The sequence below is a fragment of the Dipteris shenzhenensis genome, chromosome 20, assembly GCF_047967505.1.
Source record: "Dipteris shenzhenensis isolate YYH24624 ecotype China chromosome 20, Dip_SZ_1.0, whole genome shotgun sequence".
NCBI lineage: Eukaryota > Viridiplantae > Streptophyta > Polypodiopsida > Gleicheniales > Dipteridaceae > Dipteris > Dipteris shenzhenensis.
Window position 1 is genome coordinate 40,907,798 of NC_141615.1, and position 24,784 is coordinate 40,932,581.

Below are 24,784 nucleotides of genomic sequence, written 5' to 3' on the forward strand. Positions count from 1 at the left end.
TTTTTTTGACCAGTGAGGCTTCCAGAAGATTTATTCTATTTAGATGCTTGTAGGAGATGATCAGGTTATCGTTTTTTTGACTTTGGTGATATGGTGTTGTCAGGAGCAGTCGGGGGAGGTACCAAATCATCATGTACCAAACTAGCTCTCAAGGTTTGGAGCTGCCGAACCTGAGGCAACGAACCTGAGGCAATCGAGTGCTATATTGTCTTGTAGCTGTAAAATATGTTGTTCCAAAGCTGGTGTGTATACTGGGAAGGATTAGGAGTAGTATTGGTGGCATCCATATCACGTGTGGATCGGGAAGGTGGACATCCTGGAGGTGGTTGTTATGACGTATCTGGATTTCCTGAGGCGAGAGCACATAACTGTTGTGCTCTTGTTTGAACCATCATGTGGTGAGTATTGGGTTGTAACCTATACGTGCTTATCTTAGAAAGAGAAACGGTTGGAGTAGGAGATGCAAGATGGAACTAACTGTGAAAATCTCGCAACAGGGTTACTGGGTGCTGCAAGACTGTTGATAGAGATACTGTTGTCCCAAACCATGAAGGAGTAGGAATGCGTTGCACATGTGATAAAGTGATGTTGGAGCACATCTTGGGGATAGAGGAGCCCCTGAGGCAAAGAATTGTCCTCGTGATCGTGGAAAGCCTCTGGGAACTTGCTTGGTGGGATAGTAGATAACATACTAGGAGTATATCCTAGTTATGGTGGCCAAATGGGTATATCTCGTGCCAAGGATGGACAACAAACGCTAGAGGAGATCCTGGTAACGCCTGGTCTCGTCAATAGGTAGCGGATATGTGCGGCTAGAGTCAGATCTGGCATGGTTGATTGGCAGGTTGGTGCATTTGTTGTTAGGTGTGTGTGCTTTGCGTTGGATTGCAGGGCGGAGTCATGCCGGGTTCATAGGTGGTTGGGTGGTGCTCGTCTCAAATCTATAGAAAGGTACGCGTTTGATGTGTAGGTGGTTAGGCGTTACTAGCATGGATTTGTAGGAAGGGGGGTCGTAATTTTTCTGCAGGGTGAGATAGAACAATAATAACTGTATTGCTTCAAACGTTTTAAGTAATTGTCTGATCCATACAAGAGGCCTCTATTATATAGAGAGTGAAGAGTCACACATGAAAAGGTGTGTGCTCCAAAGGGTTTGTGCATGAAGAGGTGTGTACCTCTTGTGAAGGGTGCCTTGATGAAAGCTACATAACAATGTTACAAATATAAGTATCCTCTTCATAAGTGTGTGCCTCTAAAAGAGTTGTAGCTTTTCGTTGTAGCTCTTGTAAAGGGTTGTGCCTCATACGTACACTTCTAGGGCTAGTGTAATCTACATTTAATCTCATGGCAGCCCTCATGGAGGCGCGCACCCTGCTGGTCAGCCTGGGAGGTCTGTGTGGCCACGTGTATGCTGCAGCCCCAGCCCCTATGGGCCCTTTATTGGCTTGCTAGTTGGGCTGGAGGGCAGGGGGTCAGTCTCTTGTAGGGCTGCCTATAGTAATAGAGGGGGTTTCGGCCCCATGAGCAGGTGGGTTGGCCCACACATGCTGTTGGTCGGCCAGCTACCACAGCCGACTAGGGACAGGGAGGGAGCAGGCTATATATAGGGCCCTTCCCTCATTGCTTGGCATCTCAGTGTGGAGCAGTTCAGCCATAAATAGAGCAGGGTGTTCCACACCGGACAGGGTTTTTTCCTGAGATCACTTGCGGTTCTCTTATCTCTTTCTCTCCTTTCCAGTTTTCTCATGGCAGCCCTCATGGCCAGTCAGAGGCCTGTGTGGCCATGTGTATGCCCTTTATTGGCTGAGGTGGACCGACCTGCTGCTCAGCCACCTAGGTCTGATGTGGAAACAATGGCCCACTTGGTATAGACATGCTTAAAAGATTACCCCAGCAATGTATGCACGAAGCTTGATAGCTCTTGCTCATAACAAAGGTTCTGAAAAGTTAAATCAATCATAGCTTATTGGATGGGATTCTCACTGCAGAAGGAACATTTATAAGAAGGCATAAGAAAGTTGTAGACTCAGATGGATCTATACTGGCTGGGAGCTTCATTCTTTGTGCATTTAATTGAATGAGCACAAGTCTACCCTTAGCCCAAATATTCATCTCCATCACTAATGAGAAGCGGGAGCCATGGCATGTTAGTGACCGTGAGTTCTACCCAAGAAAGTGTCACCAAATCACTGCGAATAAAACCGACAAGCCTCATCCTTCAGGATGGAATCTGGATACATCCTTGTCCTCAGCATGCTCTGAGCAACTTGTGTTGTCCTCCGCATCTACCAAGGAAAGTGGATCTTCTGACCATTGCTGAATATCAGACATAAGCATGGTCACCTAGGGTGTTGTCACCAAGAATAACTCCCCTTGTACAACAATAGTTGACAGCTTGGCAGAAGGACTGGTCCTCCTTTTGATTGATTTTTACAAGTTTAAAATTGGGTTTTTTGCATTCTTATGTCATATTTTACTTTTCTCATGTTTCATAATACTTTTTATCCCTGACGTTTTCTCAGAAAGGAAGGCATTTAAGTTCATAGTTTTGTTTCATGTAAGTATGGTTTTAAGAGCATATATGGAACTTTGAATTGATGTCTTTGGCCTAGATTTTTGGGCACTTCTCATTATGTCTGGATTTTCCCCTTCCTTTTTGCCTAACGGGATGTCAAATGTATGTGGAACAGGCTGGAATGGGACCCTTGGCATCTTGGGATGGTCAACAAATGGCACTTGGAGCAAGTTTTGTGTATGGGGCTGCATCTCCGACAGATGCACTTTCTGGTGGAGTTCATGTGTCGTATAACCCTTACATGCCAGGATCTGCTCCTTCAGGATTGCCATTTATGCAAATGCAGTCAACGAGTTTGTCTAAAGACCCTGATTTTCCGGAAAGGCCTGGGATGCCAGAATGCCAGTATTTCATGAAAACGGGGGACTGCAAATTCAGAACGTCCTGTCGGTACCATCATCCAAGGGAAAGGATTTCCTCACTGCAAAGTTCTATTTTGAGTCCTATGGGCCTCCCTTTGCGACCAGTAAGTCCCAATTACTTATACCAGACCTGATATCAATCAGCTGTGTTGGTGCATCAAAACTTACCTAATTTCTCTACCCTTCGAATTGCATGAAGTTAAAAATATTATCATAAAAAGTGAAAGGAAAACACAGTAACATGGAGAAAGAAGGGACCTGAGAAACATAGAAGAAGAATAAAAAGAAATGCCTGCTTTGCTTTCGGAGAGGGGATGCTTATATTACGAGAAACTATACTAAAGCTCAAATAAAACTATCTGCATGACATGATCGATCTTCTACAGAGGTTGAGGAACAGATGCATGCTGCATTGTCAAGAGGTCCACATAGAATCACATGTTCAGAATACAAGGAAAATGTTATAGCAGAGTCAACAATGGTGGCACCCGAATCACATGGAAATAGTCACTCCATTCTTCTAAACTGTCAATGCAAATGCTGAAAAGGAAATTGAGAGTATAAGGGAAGGACCGTGGCAATGCGCATTTGTAAGGAGGACAAGCAGTTGCAAGTGAGGATGTGAGAGTTACCAGTGAAAATTGGGTGCACGTGCACCAGGGGGACAGTTATGGGTAAGGAGGGCAGAAATATCAAGAAAGCAAGGGCATGAGTACTAGCGAGGGGATGATCAACAGCTGTGAAAGTGGCAAGCTGCATGGAGTGGGGGGGAGAAGCAACCGGGTACAGGGGTGCTGGAGGGGCAGCAGAAGCTGCAGCAAGAAGGGAGAGAGAGAGAGAGAGAGAGAGAGAGAGAGAGAGAGAGAGAGAGATTAACATCTTCTGGAGGCCTGACGGGCCTATGAGACCAGTACACTAAAAATAGTATCTCATATAAGCCCCCATGGACGGATGCAAGGGCTCACTAGGGCCCTTGCTGAGTTCTATACTAAGAAACTCAAAATCCAAAACTCAAAACTCAATAATGCTGAGAGAAAAGAGGAGATGTAGTCATCTACGATCCGGTTCCTCCAATGGGATATGACGATATCTCATATTGCTTCTATCAAGTCCTCTCTCGCTATGGTGGGGGTGTGACCTCTTTTGATCTTTGTACATGGTGGGCCTTATCAAGAGTGCTACCTTAATAGTCCCCTCTGAGTAGAGCCTCCATCTTGCGTGCTCTGGTCTATCTGTGCAATATGCTGGTCTCTGTGGATCTGGCTCTACTACCCTCCTCTTCCTGCTATTCCACTCTGCCCTCACTCAGCTAGTAGCTCCTCCTTCACTCCACTGTGACCTGTGCCGTCTTCAGCGTGTACAAGTCTATGACATGCTGGTGTGTTTGGTCGAGCTCTCTCTTTCGTTTCACTATCACCTCTTGCTGTCTGATCTATCTTAACAGAGTCTCTCTATGTCATTGCATTTAGATAAAGTAGAGACTGGTGGAGACCTGATCATGAAAATGGTTCAGCCGAAAAAGTAGTCTGAACCCTTGTGTTCTCTTGGAAAAGGCAGTGTTATCATCCGTGAATCTCATAATGGATTGGCATGTACATAGAAAGTGCTAGTCTCTCTCGACATCCTGAAGATCTGTTGCCCTCTGGGTGTGCCTATGGCTCTCCTTGTCTCAATCCTAAGTTGGTGGGAGGAGACCCGCAGCTATCCAATGGCAATCCTCAATGCATGTAGGTACTTTGGTCTAATAATCATTCCATTTTTCAAATACTTTCAAGAAGTGATAGTGATAGAATTGGAGCTTGGTGAAGAACTCCTGGTTCCTGTCCGTGATGTATGAAGCTAGAGTAGATCCACCCATATAAATATGAACAGGGATTAAGAGCTTGCTCTGAATCATCCGGGACCCCATGATCACTTGTAGCCTCTCAAATGTCCTCCACTCAATTGCCGAGAGATCACTCTCCCAGAAGGGTGCTGTGTACATGGTCATCAGCTGCACCAAGGTATCAGACAACCATCCCTTTGTTGAGGTATTCTGGAACTGTGCCTGATAGCAATGTGTCTTTAGTTGATCTAGAGCTCCCTATCCTCTTCTAAGCCGCCCCCTGGTTGCATGAATCATCGTCAATCCTGGTCCTGGGAAAACTAGCCCTAGGCAAGTATAGAACTGCAAGATCTGTCAACGCAAAACAGCCTGTGAGTTGTTCAAAATCATAACCTTAGTCTTACCTTGGTCTTACCAAGGTTGACTGTCAAGTCTTTCTCCCTACACAACACACCTCTAGGGCATGTAGATGTCTCTGTAGGCCTGCTGCTGAGGAGGATATGAGGACGATATCATTGCGTATAACAATATCTGTATCGTTAGGTCGGCAAGCAGTGACCCCTCACCTCCAAGGCGATCAATGAAGGCCTTGATTTCATCAATGTAGAGCCCAAAGAGGGGCATCCATGCTTCACTCCGATCATGCTCTCATTCCAATCGGATGTGCTCACTCTAGATTACTCATATAGACTCATTGCCCACCAAATCATTACTCCTAGGATCTGCATCTCCTGAAGTCTCCCAATCATATGAGATCGTGGACTTGTGTCAGAAGCCTTGTGACAGTCTACAAAGTAAGGATAGACTTTCTAGGATCTTGATCTCACCTCCTCGATGATGGCTCATAGAGAAGATGTGGTCTAGAGTAGAGTGCTATCTCTGGAACCCAGCCACAGAGAGAGAGAGAGAAAGAGAGAGAGAGAGAGAGAGAGAGAGAGAGAGGTCTTCTGGAGGCCTCACCGGCCTATGAGACAAAGTACACTGAAAATAGTATCTCATACAAAGCCACCATGGGCTGATGCAAGAGCTTGCTAAGGCCCTTGCTGAGTGCTATTCTGAGAAACTCAAAAACCCAACTAAAAACTGAAAATTCCTGAGAAGAAAACAGGAGACATGATTAATTATGATCCTCATTCCTTGGCAGTCCTCCGATGGGATATGAGGACATCTTGTATGCGCCTCTGTTGGGTCGTCTTTGCTGTGGTGGTGGGCATGGCCTACATGATCTTTGTATCCAATGGGCTATCTCAAGAGTGGTACCTCAGCTCTGGCCGTCCCCTCTGAGTAGAGCCAGGATAGACTGGATGTCACCAACCTCTGCTATTCTCTCTTCACAGATCACGGGAGTAGCACCTTTCTTTTCCACCCAGCCAATTCTGCCAAGACTTCAAAGAGAGAGAGATAGAGCTGTACACAAAATCACGTAAAAATCCCAATCCTTATCTTCTCTCACTAGCCTTGACAGACCCCAAATCCCTAGATAGATCTAGATGCCACATGTCATCCATATAGGGCCTTCCTAATGCAACATTTCACCCCTCTCTTGGGATGCATTTAATTCCTTGCCCCTAGGCACAATCTTTGCACTAGGCCCTTGGTCTCAGATCTATCTAGTCTGGTGCTATCAGCCCTCACCTAGGACCTTGACATTAATCCCTCCCGATCATTTACATAAAGCGCAAACACATATATTACAAAAATAGATCCTATAAGGGAAATGTCGACTGATTCTTCCGAGGTCATGCTACCTCGGCTAGAGCGTAACATTCCTTCCCTCTTCAGACATCAGCGTCCTCGATGATAAAGTCTGGGAACACTCTCCGCAACTGATATACGGATTCCCAGGTAGCTTCGGATAGAGGCTGACCATGCCATGCAACCAACACCGTGGGTATCTTCCGATTTCGTATTTGCATTGTTTCTCGGTCCAGGATTTTTGTTGGTTTGCGCCTTGCAATATCCTCTATCTCCTTACACCCTTGTGGCAATTCTAATTTATAGGCTACACTGCCTATTCTCTTTAGAATTAAACACGGCCCACAGTATCGAGGTGATAACTTAGCACACTCTCCTGAAGTCAACGACTTCGAGTGCGAAGGAAGTCTGAGAAAAACTTTTTCTCCTTCTTCAAATACTCTTATAGACCGATTTTCATCCGCATACACCTTGGCTCTATCCATAGCCTAACGGATATTAGCTCTCGCAAGTGCTAGCATCTCCCGCATCTGAACTACAAAGTTCGCGGCACTAGGCACTTTTTGAGGTACTCCAACTATAGTTGGATTGGCTGGCCTATAACCATAGTTCAGTTCAAACGGACTGAACCCAGTAGACGAATGTTTTCGATCATTGTAGGCAAACTCCAACAATGGCAACCACTTGTCCCATGTATGTTGCCTCAATGACACATATGCTCTCAGCATATCCTCTAAAGTCTGGTTGACTCTCTCCGTCTGACCATCCGTCTCAGGATGATCCCCACTACTCATTCCCAACTCAGTCCTTAGTGTCTCAAATACCGCTGTCCAAAAGTGACCAGTAAACCTGACATCTCTGTCTGACACTATGGATCTAGGCAATCCATGCAGACGAAATATATGTCTAATAAACAACTCCGCTACTTGCGGGGCACTAATAGACTCTCTAGTCGGAATGAAGTGAGCCATCTTGGTTAGACGATCAACCACCACAAGGATAGAGTTATACCCTCCTTGCGTTGCAGGTAGTCCTACAATAAAATCCACGGAAATGCTCTCCCACTTACTTAGTGGTATTTCCAAGGGCTGTAAAAGTCCGGGTGGCTTCACCCGCTCGGCCTTACTTACCTGACACGAGAAACACCGTGTCACATATTCATGAATATGCTTTTTCATCTTTGGCCAAAAGAAATCTCGCTTCACGAGATCATATGTCTTCTCGACACCTGGGTGTCCCGCACACGGGCTATCATGGCATTGTCAAATGACTCTCTGCCTGAGATCATTCTGACCAGGTACTACAACCTTGCCATTTCTAACTAGCATACCATCCCTTATGGCATATCTTGCATAAGTTTGGCCTTTTCTGGATGCCAGGTCATCCTTTTCATTTTCCTCGGGTTTTAACACATGAGCCTTAGGCCATAAGCTCTGGACAAACTCGTCCACCTTTTGAGTTTCTCTGATCTCGGTCATTAGAGCATACTCTAATACCGTGAAACTCAGGTTGTGCATAATGCGAGACAACGCATCAGCTACCTTATTGTCTTTTCCTCTTCGGTACCGAATCGTTAAATTAAACTCCTGCATGAGCTCTGCCCACCTAGCTTGGCGGCCCCTCAAGTCAGGCTGTTTACAGAAATGTTTCGGAGTATCATGATCCACATCCACATAAAACTCTGAACCATACAGATGATGCCTCCATGTTTTCAAAGCATGGATAACAGCATACAACTCCAATTCATGAGTTGGCTAATTCCTTTGAGAGGGAGAAAGCTTCTTGCTTTCGAAGGCTACTGGCCTTCCCTCTTGAAGGAGGACTGCTCCTACCGCAATGCCACTTGCATCGGTTTCTAGGAACAACGGTTTCTGGGGATCAACTATCTTTAACACCGGTCCTGAGACCACAGCTTGTTTTATGGTGTTAAAACTTTCCTGTTGATTCTGTCCCCAAATAAAAGGTACTTTATCTGAGGTCAGATCAGTCAATGGCGATACTATTTCGGAATATCCTTTGATATGCCTTCTATAAAACTGGACAAATCCCAAGAATGATCGCAACGCGGTCAGACTCTGAGGGATTGGCCAAGTTAGTATCGCAGCCACTTTCTTCGGATCCATTTCTACCCCCTGTGGAGTAATTATGAACCCTAAGTACTCAAGCCTAACCATACACAGTATAGTTTTCTTTTTATTCACGTAAAGACTGGCTTTCCTCAAAGTACTGAACACTATCCTTAAGTGTTCACAATGCTCAGTAACACTTTTACTGAATATCAAGATATCGTCAATGAAATGTACTACGAACTTTCCGATATACGGACGTAGTAAATCATTCATAAGCATGACGAAGGTCGCTGGAGCATTGGTAAGTCCGAAGGGCATTACCAAAAACTCATAATGACCAAACCTGCTTCTAAAAGCGGTTTTATGCACATCCTCGGCTCTAATCCGGATCTGATGATAGCCGCACTTAAGATCTATCTTGCTGAAAATCACGGCTCCATGTAATGCATCTAGCAAATCATCAATCCGAGCCATCGGATACCTGTGCTTAACAGTGATATTATTCAATGCTCTGTAATCTATACAGAGGCGAAACGTATCATCCTTTTTCCTCTTTAATATCACTGGTGAAGCAAAAGGTGAGAAACTTGGTTGAATCTGCCCCAACTTGAGGTATTCTTCCAGTTGCCTACGCACCTCCGCTTCTTCAGTAAAACTCATTCTATAGGGAGGTCTATTTACAGGTTCTGCCCCCGGGATCAGTTCAATCTTATGCTGAACTTTCCGCTCTGGAGGTAACCCATAAGGTAGTTCATCCCTAAAACATTCAGAGAACTCCTCTGTTATAAGATTAGCCAGCTTGGCCATCTCATCACTTTGCGTAACATCAGTGCTAGCCGAAGACTCATCTACCGACTCTACCGATGCTGTGCAAAGGTATAAAGACTCTACTTGAGCCTTTCTGATTTCCATCACGGAAACCAACGGTCCCTGAGGTATATCTCTTTCACCTCGCAAGACATAAAGCACATCATTCATCTTGAATTGATATACGTGCTTTTTTCAATCAATGGCTGGATTCTTCCTAGAATGCCACGCCATTCCCAGGGCTATATCCGCATGAGCAAGCTTGGTTATTTCAAAATCAAGCTTCTCAGTATAGTCCTGAATCCGAAGCTCCAACTGGGTAACCCTTTGGTCCCATACTTCAGTAGAACTTCCATCAGCCATCCTGACTGTATACGCATAGTCAGATGGACTTGTCTTTAATTTCAGCCTCTTCACGAGCTTGGAGTTAATCACATTGTGAGTTGACGCTGAGTCAAACAACACAATGACATCATGACTGGCCACTTGCCCTTTCATTTTGATTAACTCCGTATCATTGAAGGCTGTATACCCCGTTGCTGCGGGCTTAGATAGGATGTTATCAGGTGCACTCGTCACTAACTTAGTAACAGACACACAGAACAAACAAGGTACTAACCTCTGAGAAGATCCCGCTAGCTGAATCTGCATCTCTTCCGCTCTGGGACTTCCCTGCATCTCCACGTCGCACTCTGAGATCACCATCTCAGCCATCCGACGATCTTTATTACGTGGACAATCTCTCCACTGATGAGGTTGAAGGCAACCAAAGCATAAGCCTTCTCTCCTCGCTTTTTCCCTTTGTTCCGGGTTCAAGGGAGACTTAGACCAAGCCCGGGCTGCCATTGGAGTTACTTTTCTCTTCACTCCAATGGTGGTACTTGGTTTAGGAGTTTCAGCCGGTCTCGCCTGCTTGGCTTGACCACTCGGCTGCGAACCACTCCCTCTACTAGTCCACTTCTTCTTAAACCCAGATTTCTTCGGATACCCATACTGGGTTCCGACCTGTGCAAACCCACTTGGCTTGCTGCCCTTGGCATCCTCGTAGTTCAGGGCTATAGCTATTGCATCATCTAGCGTGTTCGCGTACTTAGCCCGAACTTCCATTTTTATTCGATCATTCAATCCAAATATGAAATCTTTCACTTGGATTGATTGAGGCAGGGGTTCGTCAACCTTCATTACACTCTCTCGAAACTTATCAGTGTATTCTGCCACTGATAAATTTCTCTGACGAAGGTTCCTATATTGATCCCAAGCTCGGGATGCCTCGTCAGGAGGTAAGAAGTGTTTCCTGAACTCTCTTTTAAACCCCTCCCAGGTAGTGGATGCTATGCCATCTTTTTGCTGTTTAATCCACCACCGATCCGCAGCCTCACTAAACATATGGGTGGCCTGGCGGATCTTTTTGATGTCATTTCTGATCTCACAAATGGCGAACGCCTCGTCCCATTTGTGTAACCAGGTCTCAATGACATCGGAGCTACGGTCATTCATCCGACCAGAATACTTTTCCGGTCTGTAATTGGCAATATTTGGCACTTTAGCCTTCCTAGGCTCGACCATATGGACACTAGACTCCAGTTCCATTGGAGCCTTTCCCTTCTCCTCTCGAGAAGGTCTGGCAGACATACTCTGTAGCACTCTCCTAAGTTCAGATTGCCCTGCGTTGGCTTGTAATTGCTGCGCTAACAACTGTTGCAAGGCATCTTCCAGCAATGCAATCCTGCCAGATAAAGTGTGAGCTACTGGGCGCGATCCCTGCTGGGTCGGCCGGACTCCTGATTCACGAGGGTCCCTCCTGGAAGCTCCTTCTTCTGCTTCCATTTAGTTCAGTAGGTGTTTTGTTTTGGGGCTTTTAAAAAAAAAAAAAAAAAAAAAACACCCCTAGAACACTGTAATCACAAGCTGACACAATTCAGGGTACTGACACTCTGAACACAATTCCCTATACTAGGGAATTCCTACAATCCCACATTCACACTGATCAAGCATTTAATACAGGCATATCTCACAGATGGCGCTTTTCCCTATACTAGGGAAATTCCTGCAATCTGACTCCGACTGAAACACACAGGCATAATCTGTTCAAGCATAATTTGTTCTTGCTATACCAATCGCTAACCATAAAAGTCTAACTGCTTCTGACAAAACAGGAATAACGAAAACCAAAAGGGAAAATAGATAAAAGGCTCCCTGGAATTCGAATCCTGCTGCATGCAGCCTGCACGTACGGCCTGCTATCACAAATCATCCGTACTCTGACTGTATACGCGCCAGAGAAGCAGTCGACTGCTGTTACCAACAGCTCTCCACGGGTTTCCCTATGCACCGATTAGCCTCCCGCAAGGTCACCTCAACAATTAACGATGCCTTCTACCAACGACCACCGAACACAACCAGCAGTCGAAGACCTTCGTCAACGAACCTCCGTCAGGTCCGATCAAGCTATGCCAAGTGCGGGAGGGCTACGCTCAGACACATCGTCATCACGTTGTCGTAGTCCATCGCATGGAGGTCATAAATAACGGAACCCTCCTGCGCTCTTCATCCATCGTTTCGTCGAGTCACCTGCGTGTCCCGTTCCACGCACGTCACATTTCCGTGCCAGACCTTCCGTTGATCCGCAGTCAATCACAGACTGCCCACGTCGAAGGACCTTCCTGTCATTCAATACTTGCTTGCGTAGGCTCGTTCGTAGCTCAGCACACTTCTTTATATCCGCATCGTACTTGTTCCGCCAATCAGCTGCTTCGTTCAGTGCGTCGTCGTAATACTTTTGCAATTGAAACGCGTTGCTTCGTGCATCTCTCAAGTCCGACTCAGCTGTCCAAATTCGTTGGACGAAAAAGAAGCCAATGACCATGAGGACGATCAAACCAAGGAGCCTACAGAACCCAAGCCTTCCCCTACACAACCTTGGGCTCTGATACCAATTGTCACCAACCTCTGCTATTCTCTCTTCACAGATCACGGGAGTAGCACCTTTCTTTTCCACCCAGCCAATTCTGCCAAGACTTCAAAGAGAGAGAGATAGAGCTGTACACAAAATCACGTAAAAATCCCAATCCTTATCTTCTCTCACTAGCCTTGACAGACCCCAAATCCCTAGATAGATCTAGATGCCACATGTCATCCATATAGGGCCTTCCTAATGCAACATTTCACCCCTCTCTTGGGATGCATTTAATTCCTTGCCCCTAGGCACAATCTTTGCACTAGGCCCTTGGTCTCAGATCTATCTAGTCTGGTGCTATCAGCCCTCACCTAGGACCTTGACATTAATCCCTCCCGATCATTTACATAAAGCGCAAACACATATATTACAAAAATAGACCCTATAAGGGAAATGTCGACTGATTCTTCCGAGGTCATGCTACCTCGGCTAGAGCGTAACACTGGACCTGTATCATGCGTGCTCTGGTCTGTCTTTGGACCATGCAGGGTCTCTGTGGCTCTGGCTCCAATGCTCCTCGTCTTCCCTTCCCGCTAATGCGCTTTGACCTCATATCCACTAGCTGATCCTCCTCCAGTCCACTGTGACGCAGTGCCGACTCGAACGTGTAGAAGTCTGTGACATTCCTGTGTCTTGTCTAGCTGTGTTTCCCATGTCATCGCCTCCTCCTGCTGTCCAATCTGTCTCACAAAATCTCCCTACCTCCCTTCCATCCTTGTTTCTCCCCTTATTCTCCTTCGATTCCTCTCTACAACCCAACTCCTCTTTCATGTTTCTCCACCTCTTAGCCCTTTCCTTCCTCCTGGGTCCCTTCTTCTCTCAGAGTTTCCTTCCTCTTCCTTCTCCTTCAAGAGTAGGTATAGTGGGCTTGTCCTCACTGGAATCAGATTTGGAATGGAAGCCACCTCGACTTCCTTTTCTTCTTGAATCATGCTTACACGCTTACCCTGAGGATAAGAGTGGGTTGAGCATATTGTATACTGATATTGGGGGTCATACTCCCACTGGTCCATGTACTAGAAAACTTTTTGTTCAGGTCCATCCATATTTGATCTTGAAGTAATAGAAAGTTACATGTCTGTGGAATTCTTTGTCCTAGTCTAGCTCCTTGTCCTGCTGATGCTGCTGTACTGACTGCTGGGGCTGCTGCAGATCCTGCTGAGGCTACTCTGGCTGGTGCTGCTGCTGGTGCTGCACTGACTGCTATTGGGACTGGAGATGGTCCTGAGAGAGGGGAAAGTCCTCCTTTTGTAGCCTTGAAGGCTCTTGTAACTGCCACCCCACAGACTGGTTTGTAGCTGGTAGTCACAGACTTGTATGCAATTGCCATTTCGAAACAGATCGGTAACTGCCATTAGTCTGTGAGTTTACAGCTAGATCTGAACCTATAAAAGATCCCTATTGCTGTTCTGGGCCTGCAACAGACTTCTGTGACCTGTTTGGGGGGCTGGGAGAGAGAGAGAGAGAGAGGGGTGGGGGGGGGGGGGGCAGGAGGGAGAGGTTATTAGTTTCAACTTGAGGCTCGGCAGGATCTATGGAACAGAACATGTATCAAGAAAAATTATGTCTGTGTCAACTCCAGACTCGACAGGATCTAGAGGACAGAACACAATAGAGAGATGATGTTTTAGTGTCAACTCCAGTCTACAGGGTCAAGCTTACAAGTCGCAGCTTTGCAAAATGCTGTCAACTACGTATTCTTTTCATGTGTTTCACTCTTTCCAGATGTATGCCTTGCTTAAGACACCAGGACAATGTTCCAAGATTTTAGAGTCCTACCATTTTGACCTCAACGACATTGTTTAGACAGGTGAGAGACCCTGTATCTTGTATTGTTCCCTGATGTGTTGGCATATTTGACAAACATTTTCTCTCTTGATCCCCATGTGCCTGTTTCTAGCTCTCATGAGAGCTGGTTCTTAGTTTACATATGGTATGTTTCTTGAAAAGTGATACGTTTCTTGTTGAGCTATTGAAGTCTTCCATAAATCAGAACTGTGTTGATTCTCTAGTTCATGCCGTGTGTTGATTAGCCACAGTAACAAGCTCTGACAGCAATATAATGTTGGGGACATTGAATGAGTTTATCCCCAAAAAATCCATCCAGTCAATCCTGGCCCTGTTATCAACCCTAGTGTTTTGTCACCTCCATTGCCTTGCAAGGAAGCTTGTGGTGCTATCCATAGATGGCTGTACATTGAGTCGTCTTCATTTTCAGCATGGAGGATATGATATCCAAGCAGAAGGCACTCATACAAAGTTGATCCATATCCTGAGACCACATATATAGTTAGCTAGAGTCCTTGGTTCATCACTAGCAGTACTAGCGTATCAAGAGGCTAGAGACAGACTTCAAACTCCAAGACATGAATCCTTGTAGTTGCTCAGTCATAGACTTCCGATGTCCTGGGAGTGAGGTATTGGACTGAAAAGAAGGCTTCCGCTGTCTTTGAGCTTGCAATGTCGCTACCCTTGTTGGTGCAAAGCTTGAAGAATATAACACTTCTTCAGTAACATACATCTGACAACTAAAAAGTGACATACACATTTCATTGGAACAGAATAGTCTGTCCAGTATGGCTTGGGCATAAGTAAATGGACACAGCAGTTTCAAGGACAGTAACTACTCTCAGCCATTTGGGTAAATTCCAAGTCTGAAGAATTTACTTATGCAGGATTCTAACACAAGTACTTGGTTGACTGCAGGGAGCTCCACAGTGTGCATTTTACACCCGCCATGGCATATGCAAATTTGGACCCACATGCAAATTTGATCATCCAATGAGTAGCTTAATCTACAGTCCCTCAGCATCATCACTTGCAGATATGCCAATATCCCCAGCAGGATTCTCTGTTGCAACTCTTTTCCCAACATTTTCTGGATCTGTCCAGGGACCTAAAAGCATCATGAAGGAACCAGCAAGTGTACCAGATGAGCAAAAAGCATATGAGAATTCTGATATAAACGATTGTACGGATGAACAAGCTTCAAACAGTAAACGATTAACAGTTACCAGTGTGAACCGATTATCTAGTCCAGACTCAGTTGAGCCGAGGAGTAGCGCAAGCCAAATCGGTACGGATTCTTCAATGTAAGAACCTGGGAGTTGCTATACTGCCCAATTTATGTGCTACTTGGCTATAAAGGGCATATCAATGGGGACAGAGAGTCATATATGGCATGGAGTGCTGTGCAATAAGCCAACATGAAACAGAGATTCTTCAGGAGGGAGGGGTGTTCGGTTGAGCTGGCCAGAGATGACAATGCGCAGTTGGGACGTTTTTCTCCAAGACAGCTCCTTCAAGATTTGGTGCAAATCATTTGGCCTTCCCTATTCATCATTTGTTTGGTCCAATATTTATAATCTTGTTCATGTTTGAAGGCCCTTGGTTGCCTCAAGTTTCATGGAGAAGAGTTTCTCCTGTTGCTTTCATTTATTTGCTCTGTTGAGGAGCCCTGTAATGGTTTATAACTATTTCCCTTTCTGTTAAGTATTCTTTGTGACAAGCACTAAAAATGAAGACAAGCAGTCATGAATGCAATGCATCATGAAATTGAACTGTGTAGGATCAGCCCATATTGTCAGCAAGTCTGCATAGCATGGCTTTTAGGACTTGGTTTATGTTCCCACTCTTGCATGCATATCCGGAGTTCTCTCATTAGCGGATATTTTGTCACTTGGAGATTCAATAGAAAAATAAGTATTGTAGTGCAGCATTAATTATCCCATCCCTGTTGCTGACATTGGAGTATTTAAGTTTCTACATACTTAAAATTTTGATCTTATCTCTAAGGATCTGGTTTAATTTCACCTTAAAAAGAAGATCAATCTGTAAATTATTCACGTGTCATGCTTAATATTAAGGTAGGATATTGATTTAGTATGATATTTCTACATATATTTCGGGCCGAGCTTAATGAAACACTTTTGTGAGTTATGAATGAACCCCAAAACAGCCATGAGGATGGGAGCACAATAGTGTGAAGGTTGCAAGAGTGCAAGGAAGCTGGAAAGTAGAAAGATGAAGATGAAAATGCTGTAGAAGGATAGAGTATAATGTAAAGAAGAGCTGGAACAAAACGCTTTACAATTGGTACTGCTATTTCCCTACATTCTGCTATCGTGGAAGGCCAAGCATGGGTGGATTTTATATCCTTTCTAGGTAGAATTGAATAAAAACAATAAGATTTTAACATTTTCTCGTTGGTTCTAGAAATTTTGAAACGTGCCAATTTCCTCTTCTATGTACAGTTAATACATCCTTCTTGTTAAAGTTTGATATTCCTAGACTGAAAATCATTGCTCCAGTATATTTTAATTCAATTGTTTGTGATAGCTAATGTAGGAGACTACTACCAAACAAACCTCAGACAATTGAGATTCTTAATAGCATTCAATTAGACTTCAGAAACATGTTCAAACACGAGATACTTCCGTATTTATGAAGTAGCATTTCCAGGATTAATTAAAAGCGGTCAGAAAAGATTTAGAATGCAAGAACGCTCAAATCCTCTATGCTCCATCCTCAACTCATCAATTTGTGTTTTCCAATGTCTTATTGGACAAGGGATATTCTTTGGTGAGCTTTTTGTAGCGAGCTTTTTCAAGCTCAGCAAAGTCTGTGAGCTTGTTAAAGATTCATCCTAGAAAAAGCTCACACCTCTTACACCCATAAAACAACATTCTTGCATTAGTTATTCAGTACAGTCGGTAATCAACCACCCTAATCACAAGAAAACTTTTGAAACCATCCAAAACAGATATATGAATGTGCAAAATATTCTTCAAGGTTGTCCAGTTTGCATGCCTGAAAAGAACAAATTATGGCTATTATGGCCCGGAAGACATTATGGACGTTACTAACTGATAATATGGCCTAAAATACAATATGCCAATAATTGGGTAAGAAGGATGCAAAAGGATTTAGGGTTGTCACAAGTGACTAACAGTGTAAACTGTAGTGACATTTTGTCACTAGTATGGACATGTAGGCTAGATAGCTATCAAGGTGATCTTGAGTAAACATAGCCATCGAGAGCTTCATTATAGGCACACTTTAGCTGCAGCAATGAAGGGACGGTGTAGATCACGTGCCCCCTTAAACGAGTTCAATGGGATCTTGTGTGCTTAATCAACTTTGCAACTCACAAAGTGCACCAACTTAGCTATGCATGAAGCCCCCACTCAGCACCTTTGGCCATGGACCTTCGCTTGTGGATACATTATGCCACAAAGCTTTGTTTCCATAGTTTGGAGATTGGTAGTAGGAGCGAGTGACGAACATCTATTATTAGGAACACATTTTCTTACGGGGTAGACCAACTATAGAGAAAATAAGCGTGACGAGATCGAGAAGTAGAAAGCTGAGGACGAGTTGAGTGTGAATGAGCAGCTTAGCAAACGAGCAGCTAGGACGTCCATTCTGCAACTAAATTTTATGGGAGAGTCTAACGTAGGCATCACAAGCAAAAGCTACTTGTTGTAGAACATGGAGACGATAGCTGATGGCCAATAGCCTGAAGCACCTTGCAAAAAGCTCCAAAGTCGAGTCATAAAGGAAGGTGGCAACAAGAAGAGAAGGAGGGCACTGTGTAAAAGTCAGTGAACCTTCTCCATTATTGATAATTTGCTGGATAGCTGCTTGTAAAGGGCGATTGTCTCACGACAACCTACTTCACGGCTAAGAGTAGTAGCAACACGAGTTGGGCAACAACAGACAGTTGTAGCTTAGTTTGGTCTGCCTGAAGCACCTTGCAAAAAGCTCCAAAGTCGAGTCATAAAGGAAGGTGGCAACAAGAAGAGAAGGAGGGCACTGTGTAAAAGTCAGTGAACCTTCTCCATTATTGCTAATTTGCTGGATAGCTGCTTGTAAAGGGCGATTGTCTCACGACAACCTACTTCACGGCTAAGAGTAGTAGCAACACGAGTTGGGCAACAACAGACAGTTGTAGCTTAGTTTGGTCTGCCTAGTAGTTGGAGGTAGGATTGTTTGGAGGTCGTTCCACAATCATGTCACTCACAAACTCGATGGTACAAATTATGCAATGCGGGCATTCATGGTCAAGCATATTTTAATTGCAAAAGGCCTATGACTCATCCTCTTGATGTGCCTGCGTCTCCTTCACAAGGAAATGTATCCAGTTCCTCCAGTACTAGTTCTGTTATCTCATCAAAGAAGCAGAAGAAATTCGACAAGCGCAATGGACAAGCCATGTCAGTAATACTTTGTGGCATTCCAAAGCCCCAACACAATAGCTTAACCTCACAGTACATTGGATAGACATATTGGTGGTCAATGGTTTCATCCAAATCTCGGGGAGTTCATCTCATAAAATTTTAGTGTACCATGTGCATTCAAAAGGAGGGGTATTTAAATTTAACTTTTTTAAAATTTTTAACAAGGTTATAATAACAGAAGGGGTTTTTATTTCACCTTTAGAAAAAAATCACTTAGTTCATAAGTAAAGAAGGGTGTTTTATTCGGGAAAATTTTCTAGTTGAGGTGATGAGAGCATTGGGGATAGCCTTGCCACATTATCAAAAGAAGCATGTGTAAGACTACTCAATTTTACTGAGCAACGAATGCATGGATACAACCATGTAAGCAAAGGCTACAAGTTGTGGAATCGAGTCACACAAAACCTCAATGTTAGTAGAGATGTTGTCTTCAATGAATCCGAGGGATGTTTTCAATGGATACAACTATGCAAGAAAAGGCTACAAGTTGTGAATCCAGTCACATGAAAGCTCATTGTTAGTAGATATGTTGTCTTCAATGAATCTGAGGGCTATATTGACGTGAAAGATATTGCAGATTTGGATTAAACTCCTTTGGCTATCATTGATTTTAATGAAGCTACAAATGATGTGTTGTAGCCCCAAATAGAAAATTCAAAGCAAGAAATGCTCGCGCACTTCTCCTTCATCTCGCACGTGGCGATAGTCACCAACTCTTGAACGCCAGTAAACAACCAACTTGTATGCCCAATGAGATGCTAGTATGCATGCAAGTCACTAAGTAATTAACTCACCTTGAATGATAGCCCATTGTCACCCAACCGATGACACTATGTGTGATCAAAAGGCCTTATGCAAATCTCCACTCCCACTCCATCACATGCGGTTTACCAACTCCACCCCGGACGGAGGGCGATTCATGGCCATCTTGAAAATGAAGCATTTGTCATTTGGAGAATCTTGTCGTTGGTTGGAAACAACTACTATGAAAGAAAGGAAACATTGACTGCCTCTTCAACATTAGGATGGCATCATAACCATCGGCAAAAGGTAGTTGTGTTGTTTGTTTTACGAGCAGGTGCATTGAAACCTAATGATTGCCCATACATGGCATGACAAATAAGATTGCCAAAACAATAAAAGTCAACCTAATGGTTCGGGTATGCACGACACATGACATTACCAAAACAATAAAAGCCATCATTACACGATGGATATAGTCATTAGAACTTTTAAGACAAAGCAAACAAAGGGAAGGGACCTTTGATTTTCAACGAGGGGAATCAACTCTAGCAATAATGAGTTGTTGAGTTCATTATTCCTAGCAATAATGAGTGGTTTATACCATACTCTTCTTTCAACAACAAATACATAACCCATACTCTAGCAGCAGACTAGAGTTTCTGTCCAGCTTCATGACTCTTGACACAACATGCATGACCTGTTCTATCATTGGCTTGGACGTTCTCGGTTGTACAACATGAAGATGTTCTTTGACATGCACCATCAACCGAGTTATCGACTAATCGACTAGCACACATAATCAACCAAACAGTTGCAATTGCCGATGCAATACACTAGCTTACAACAGTACTGGCAAATGATCTTGTGTCCCCCATCTACTAGCATTCCAATTGCAATCTTCTTCTCTAAAAGTCCTTTAAAGAAATTTTATTGAATTTCTTGATGCTGACGTTGTAAGCACATGAGCTATGATGACACTCAAGAGATCCACAAAGTGACTCATCTTGATAGTACATGGAATAGATATATTGGTTGTTGCTAGTTTAGTCCATATGTGGCCATGATATTTCAGCTCCATTCCAAACCTACCATCCCCATCCCTTAATTTTGGAGGGCACATTACAATATTGCCATTGTACACCTAGGCACTTCAAAGACTTGTAAGATCTCGCCCGTGTGGATTCTAGTTTGGAGGATTGAGGCACCATTGCACTCTAGAATCCATGGAATGACACATTTCTCATGCATAACATTGTCACGTGAATGGACAAGTGAATCCTCCACGTCGTAGACCTCTTCTCAGTGGTTGCACCCACTTTGTCATCCTTGACATGTAGACCTCTTGTTATAGCCATCCTCCTCTTGTTATAGCCATCCTCTTTCCAAACACTTGATGGTATAGCCCATGTATTTGTCAGGGACAATAACATATTTTTTTGACAGCGATGCCTCTAATAGAAAGTGTTGCAAGCCATAGATGTCCCATTGAGGTGCATATTTTATTGCCACCCTCTCTTCTCCAACATAGACCACTGCATTCAAGAACTCAAAATGCAGGATGGCAACAATAAGCTTTGAAGGAAATGAGTCCTGATAAGAAGCTTCCTTCTAGGAGGTTGGATGATTCCACTCAAAGTTTCATTGTGGATGGTCCATTCCATGGAGGCTTCTTCCATACACATGGTGACGGTGTAGCAGTAAAGTTGAGGGCGGAGGTGGCAAAGTTGAAAGGCGAGATAGAAAGGTGAGATCAAGTGCACACTAGAGTGTTGGCCTTGCCCTCAAGCAAGGAAAATCATTGGAGGGATGGTTGTCATTGCATACCCCACACCAGACGTTGTCTCTCTATGTAAACAAGTGGGGGTTGCATGGTGCCTCCTTGGAGGTTCCTAACGTCCACTGTTGGCCTAGCTGATTCAGAAAATTTGAGGCCAGCTCACTCATATCCAAGCCCTTGGGTGCATGGGTCTCCTTCTTGATCGTCTTCACACTGGAAGACCTGATGACTGATGGTGCTTCTTCTGATGGGATCGATGTTTTATCCAAATTAGCCTTGTCTGAGAGTGCTCTCAACGGAAGCAGAATGGAAGAGGGAGAGAGAGAAACAGAGAGCCACACAAGTTTTTGGTGGGTGCAGAACACCCTAATCTTCTTTTTCATTCATTTATATATGTGTTTGAGTATTGTACATAACCGAGGTAAAGGCATAGTGACCTTTAACCCCCACAACCTCCCACTTAAAGGACAATGTGTTGTTAAGGGAGAACAACCAGTGAGCATACTATCCAATGCCCATCAATACATGACGATACTCAAACCACTGACTAGGTAGACTCTTCGTCAGCATATATGTAGGGTTATCATTTGTATGAACCTTAACAAGCTCTATGCGCTTGTCCTTAAGTACCTCCCTGATGAAATGGTACCTGACCTCAATGTGTTTGGTCTTTGCATGAAAGACTGGATTCCGTGCTATCTAAATAGCACTCATGGAGTCACTATGCAATGTCAGCACACTTGTATGAATCCCCAAATCTCCCACTAGCCGATCAAGCCATATAGCCTCCTTGCAACCCTCTGTGGCTACAACATACTCAGCCTCTATGGTAGACAAAGCAACACACTTTTGTGTGCGAGACATCCACGACACTACACCACTTGCAAAGGTGAACACATAACCCAAAGTGGATCTCCTACTATCCACATGCCCTGCATAGTCTGAATCTGTGTGCCCAAGTACATGCATGTCTCCTCTACCAATGCAGATGCAAATCTCCTTGGTACCCTTCATGGACCTCATTATGCACTCAACTGCCTCCCAATGCCTCTTTCCTGGATTAGCCATATACCGGCTAACAATTCCCACTGCAAATGCAATGTCTGGTCTAGTAGCTATCATAGCATACATAAGACTCCCAATCGCTAATGCATAAGGAACCTTGGCCATCATGGCCCTCTCCTCGTCTGATTTGGGACTATTTGTATGACTCAATTTCACATATGGAGGAAATGGAGTACTCACTGCCTTCCCCCCCTCCATATTGAAACGCTGCAATGCTTTTGTAACATACTCCTTCTGTGAAAGCCAAAGGAGATTCCTATTCTAATCACGCGTGATGCGCATACCAAGAATATGACGTGCAAGTCCCAAATCCTTCATATTCCTCTGCTGCCACTAGTCCAAGCATGCATATAAGTGTGGTCATCTTCACAAACGGAGAGAATACCTCATCAAAGTCCACACCCTTCTCTTGCTTGAACCCTTTAGCGACCAGATGGGCCTTGTACCTAGGCACACCATCACTTGTGACCTTCATCTTGTAGACCCATTTACATGGCAATGCTTTCTTTCCATGTGGCAAAGAAACCAAGTCCCAAGTCTTATTCTTCATAAGTGAACTCATCTTTGATTGCATAGCATACTCCCACTTGCGTTGATCCTCGCATAGCAAGAAGGCTCCCCGCAATCAGTAAGCATCACATAGTCTACCCTTGGAACAAACCTATGAGGCGGTCTAGACACTCTAGATGATCTTCTCAAGGGCATTTCAGCTTGCCATCCCACCTGCATATCAGTCACATTTGGCTTACAATTTCCACCAATAGATGATCCATCATCTACCCTTGATTGTATACTTGTGGGAGTACTTGGTGGTACCATTTCTTACACATTTGGTGCATGTACAGCTTGTTGTCTATCAACATATGCAAGTGGATTCACGTCCTGGAAAGTGATTCTCCTCATTTCCACATCCCTCATGGGTGCCTTATGCATCTTCTTCTCATTGAAGGCTAGATCATGGCTGCGTATGATCTTCTTTGCTTCTGGATCTTAGAGACGATAGCCCATCTCTCCACTTTCACCATAACCCAGAAAGATGCATTTCGTAGACTTAGGATCTAGCTTCTTTCGAAGCTCTTTTGGCACATGTGCATATGCGTCACACCCAAATATACGCAAATGAGAGTAAGAGGGCTTCTTGCCACTCCATGCCTCTTTAGGAATACCACCATCCAAACTCTTACTAGGTGATCTATTGATCACATGCACTGCAGTCTTCATTTCCTCAGCCCCAAAACCACCAGAAAGACTTGCATTGGAAAGCATGCATTGCAACCTTTCTTGAATGGTATGGTTCATCTTTTGTACAACTGGATTTTGCTCTGGAGTATGAGGGGATGTGAGCTTCCTCTTAATCCCACGCGTATCATAGAAACGCTAAAATTCATGAGAGAGATACTCTCCACCATTGTCAATCCGTAGGCATTTAAGCGTTCTACTTGACTGATTCTCAACCAAGGCCAGCCATTTTTGAAATACCTGGAACACATCACTCTTCCGAGCTATAGCATAAGCCCACACTTTCCTAGTTGCATCATCAATGAATGTCACATAGTATTCAGCCCCACGTAATGACCGTGTAGGCATGGGACCACATACGTCTAAATGCAACAAATCAAGCTTTTCAAACTCTTTCTTTCCCCTTCTTTTATGGGCTGATTTAGTCTGCTTCCCATAGAGAGAGTGCTTACAAAATGCAAAATCAAAGAAACTCAAATGCGGTACATAACCCAAACGGCATAAGAGTTTCATCCCATTTTGGCTCATATGGCCCAATCGGCAATGCCATAAAGAAGTGCTTGGTTGCTCGGTTATTGCAACAACATGATCAAACACCCTTGATACATGCAAGGGATACAAAGTTTCACACTTGGCACCCCTAGCCAAAAGCATAGAGCCCTTCTAAATTTTCCAACTCCCAGAACCAAAGGTGGTTTGAAAACCAGCATCATCTAGCTGACCCATTGAAATGTGACTCTTGGTCAGCTTAGGCACATGTCTCACATTTTTCAAAATAAATGCAGACCCATTTGCAAAAGAAAACTTTATGTCACCTACTCCCACTATGTCACATGCATAGTCATTTCCAAGATGCACACAACCTATCTTTCCACTGTCATAAGTGGAGAACCATTCCCTATGGGGAGTAACATGGAATGAAGCACTAGAATCCAAAATCCAATCTTGGGAATATGCATCATCTGAAGTGGTAAGCAACTCTGCACATAAACTAGACATGAAGAGAATGTCATTGTCACTATCATGTGTGATTGCATTGATCTCCTCGATCTTCACTTTTCCTTTGTCCTCCCTTGGACTCTCTTCCTTCTGATTTGCACCCCAATTTGCACTCTTTTTCTTATCCTTTTGCTCTCGTTTAAGCTTGTAGCAATCCTTTTTCATGTGGCTCTTCTTGCCACAATAGTGACTCTCAATGTTCCATGCCCTGGACTTGCTATGGGACTTGCCAATGCATCCAACTCATTCCATTCATCTATGGACGTAGCTGCAGGCTTAGCTGCAATCCCTTGCAAGGGTTTTATCTGCTTCTTTTGAATAAGCACACCCCTTATCTGTTCTTTCCACAAAGAAAAGTTTGTCCCATCAAACTTTTTAATGCTGAAAAACTCCTTTTCAGACATGGAAGAGGATGCCATGATGCAAATAAAG

The 24,784-nt window shown here is 44.1% G+C and overlaps 1 protein-coding gene across 1 annotated transcript in view; it reads left to right on the forward strand.

Annotated features, from left to right (window-relative positions):
• Nucleotides 1-16,011, forward strand: part of LOC147889670 (zinc finger CCCH domain-containing protein ZFN-like) — a 39,766-nt gene extending 23,755 nt beyond the window's left edge. The window contains exons 6-7 of the mRNA XM_087391539.1: nucleotides 2,691-3,041; nucleotides 14,996-16,011. Coding sequence (XP_087247665.1) covers nucleotides 2,691-3,041; nucleotides 14,996-15,385 — 741 coding nt within the window. The 3' untranslated portion in view covers nucleotides 15,386-16,011. The remainder of the gene's footprint in view (nucleotides 1-2,690; nucleotides 3,042-14,995) is intronic.
• The last annotated feature ends 8,773 nt before the right edge of the window (nucleotides 16,012-24,784 follow it).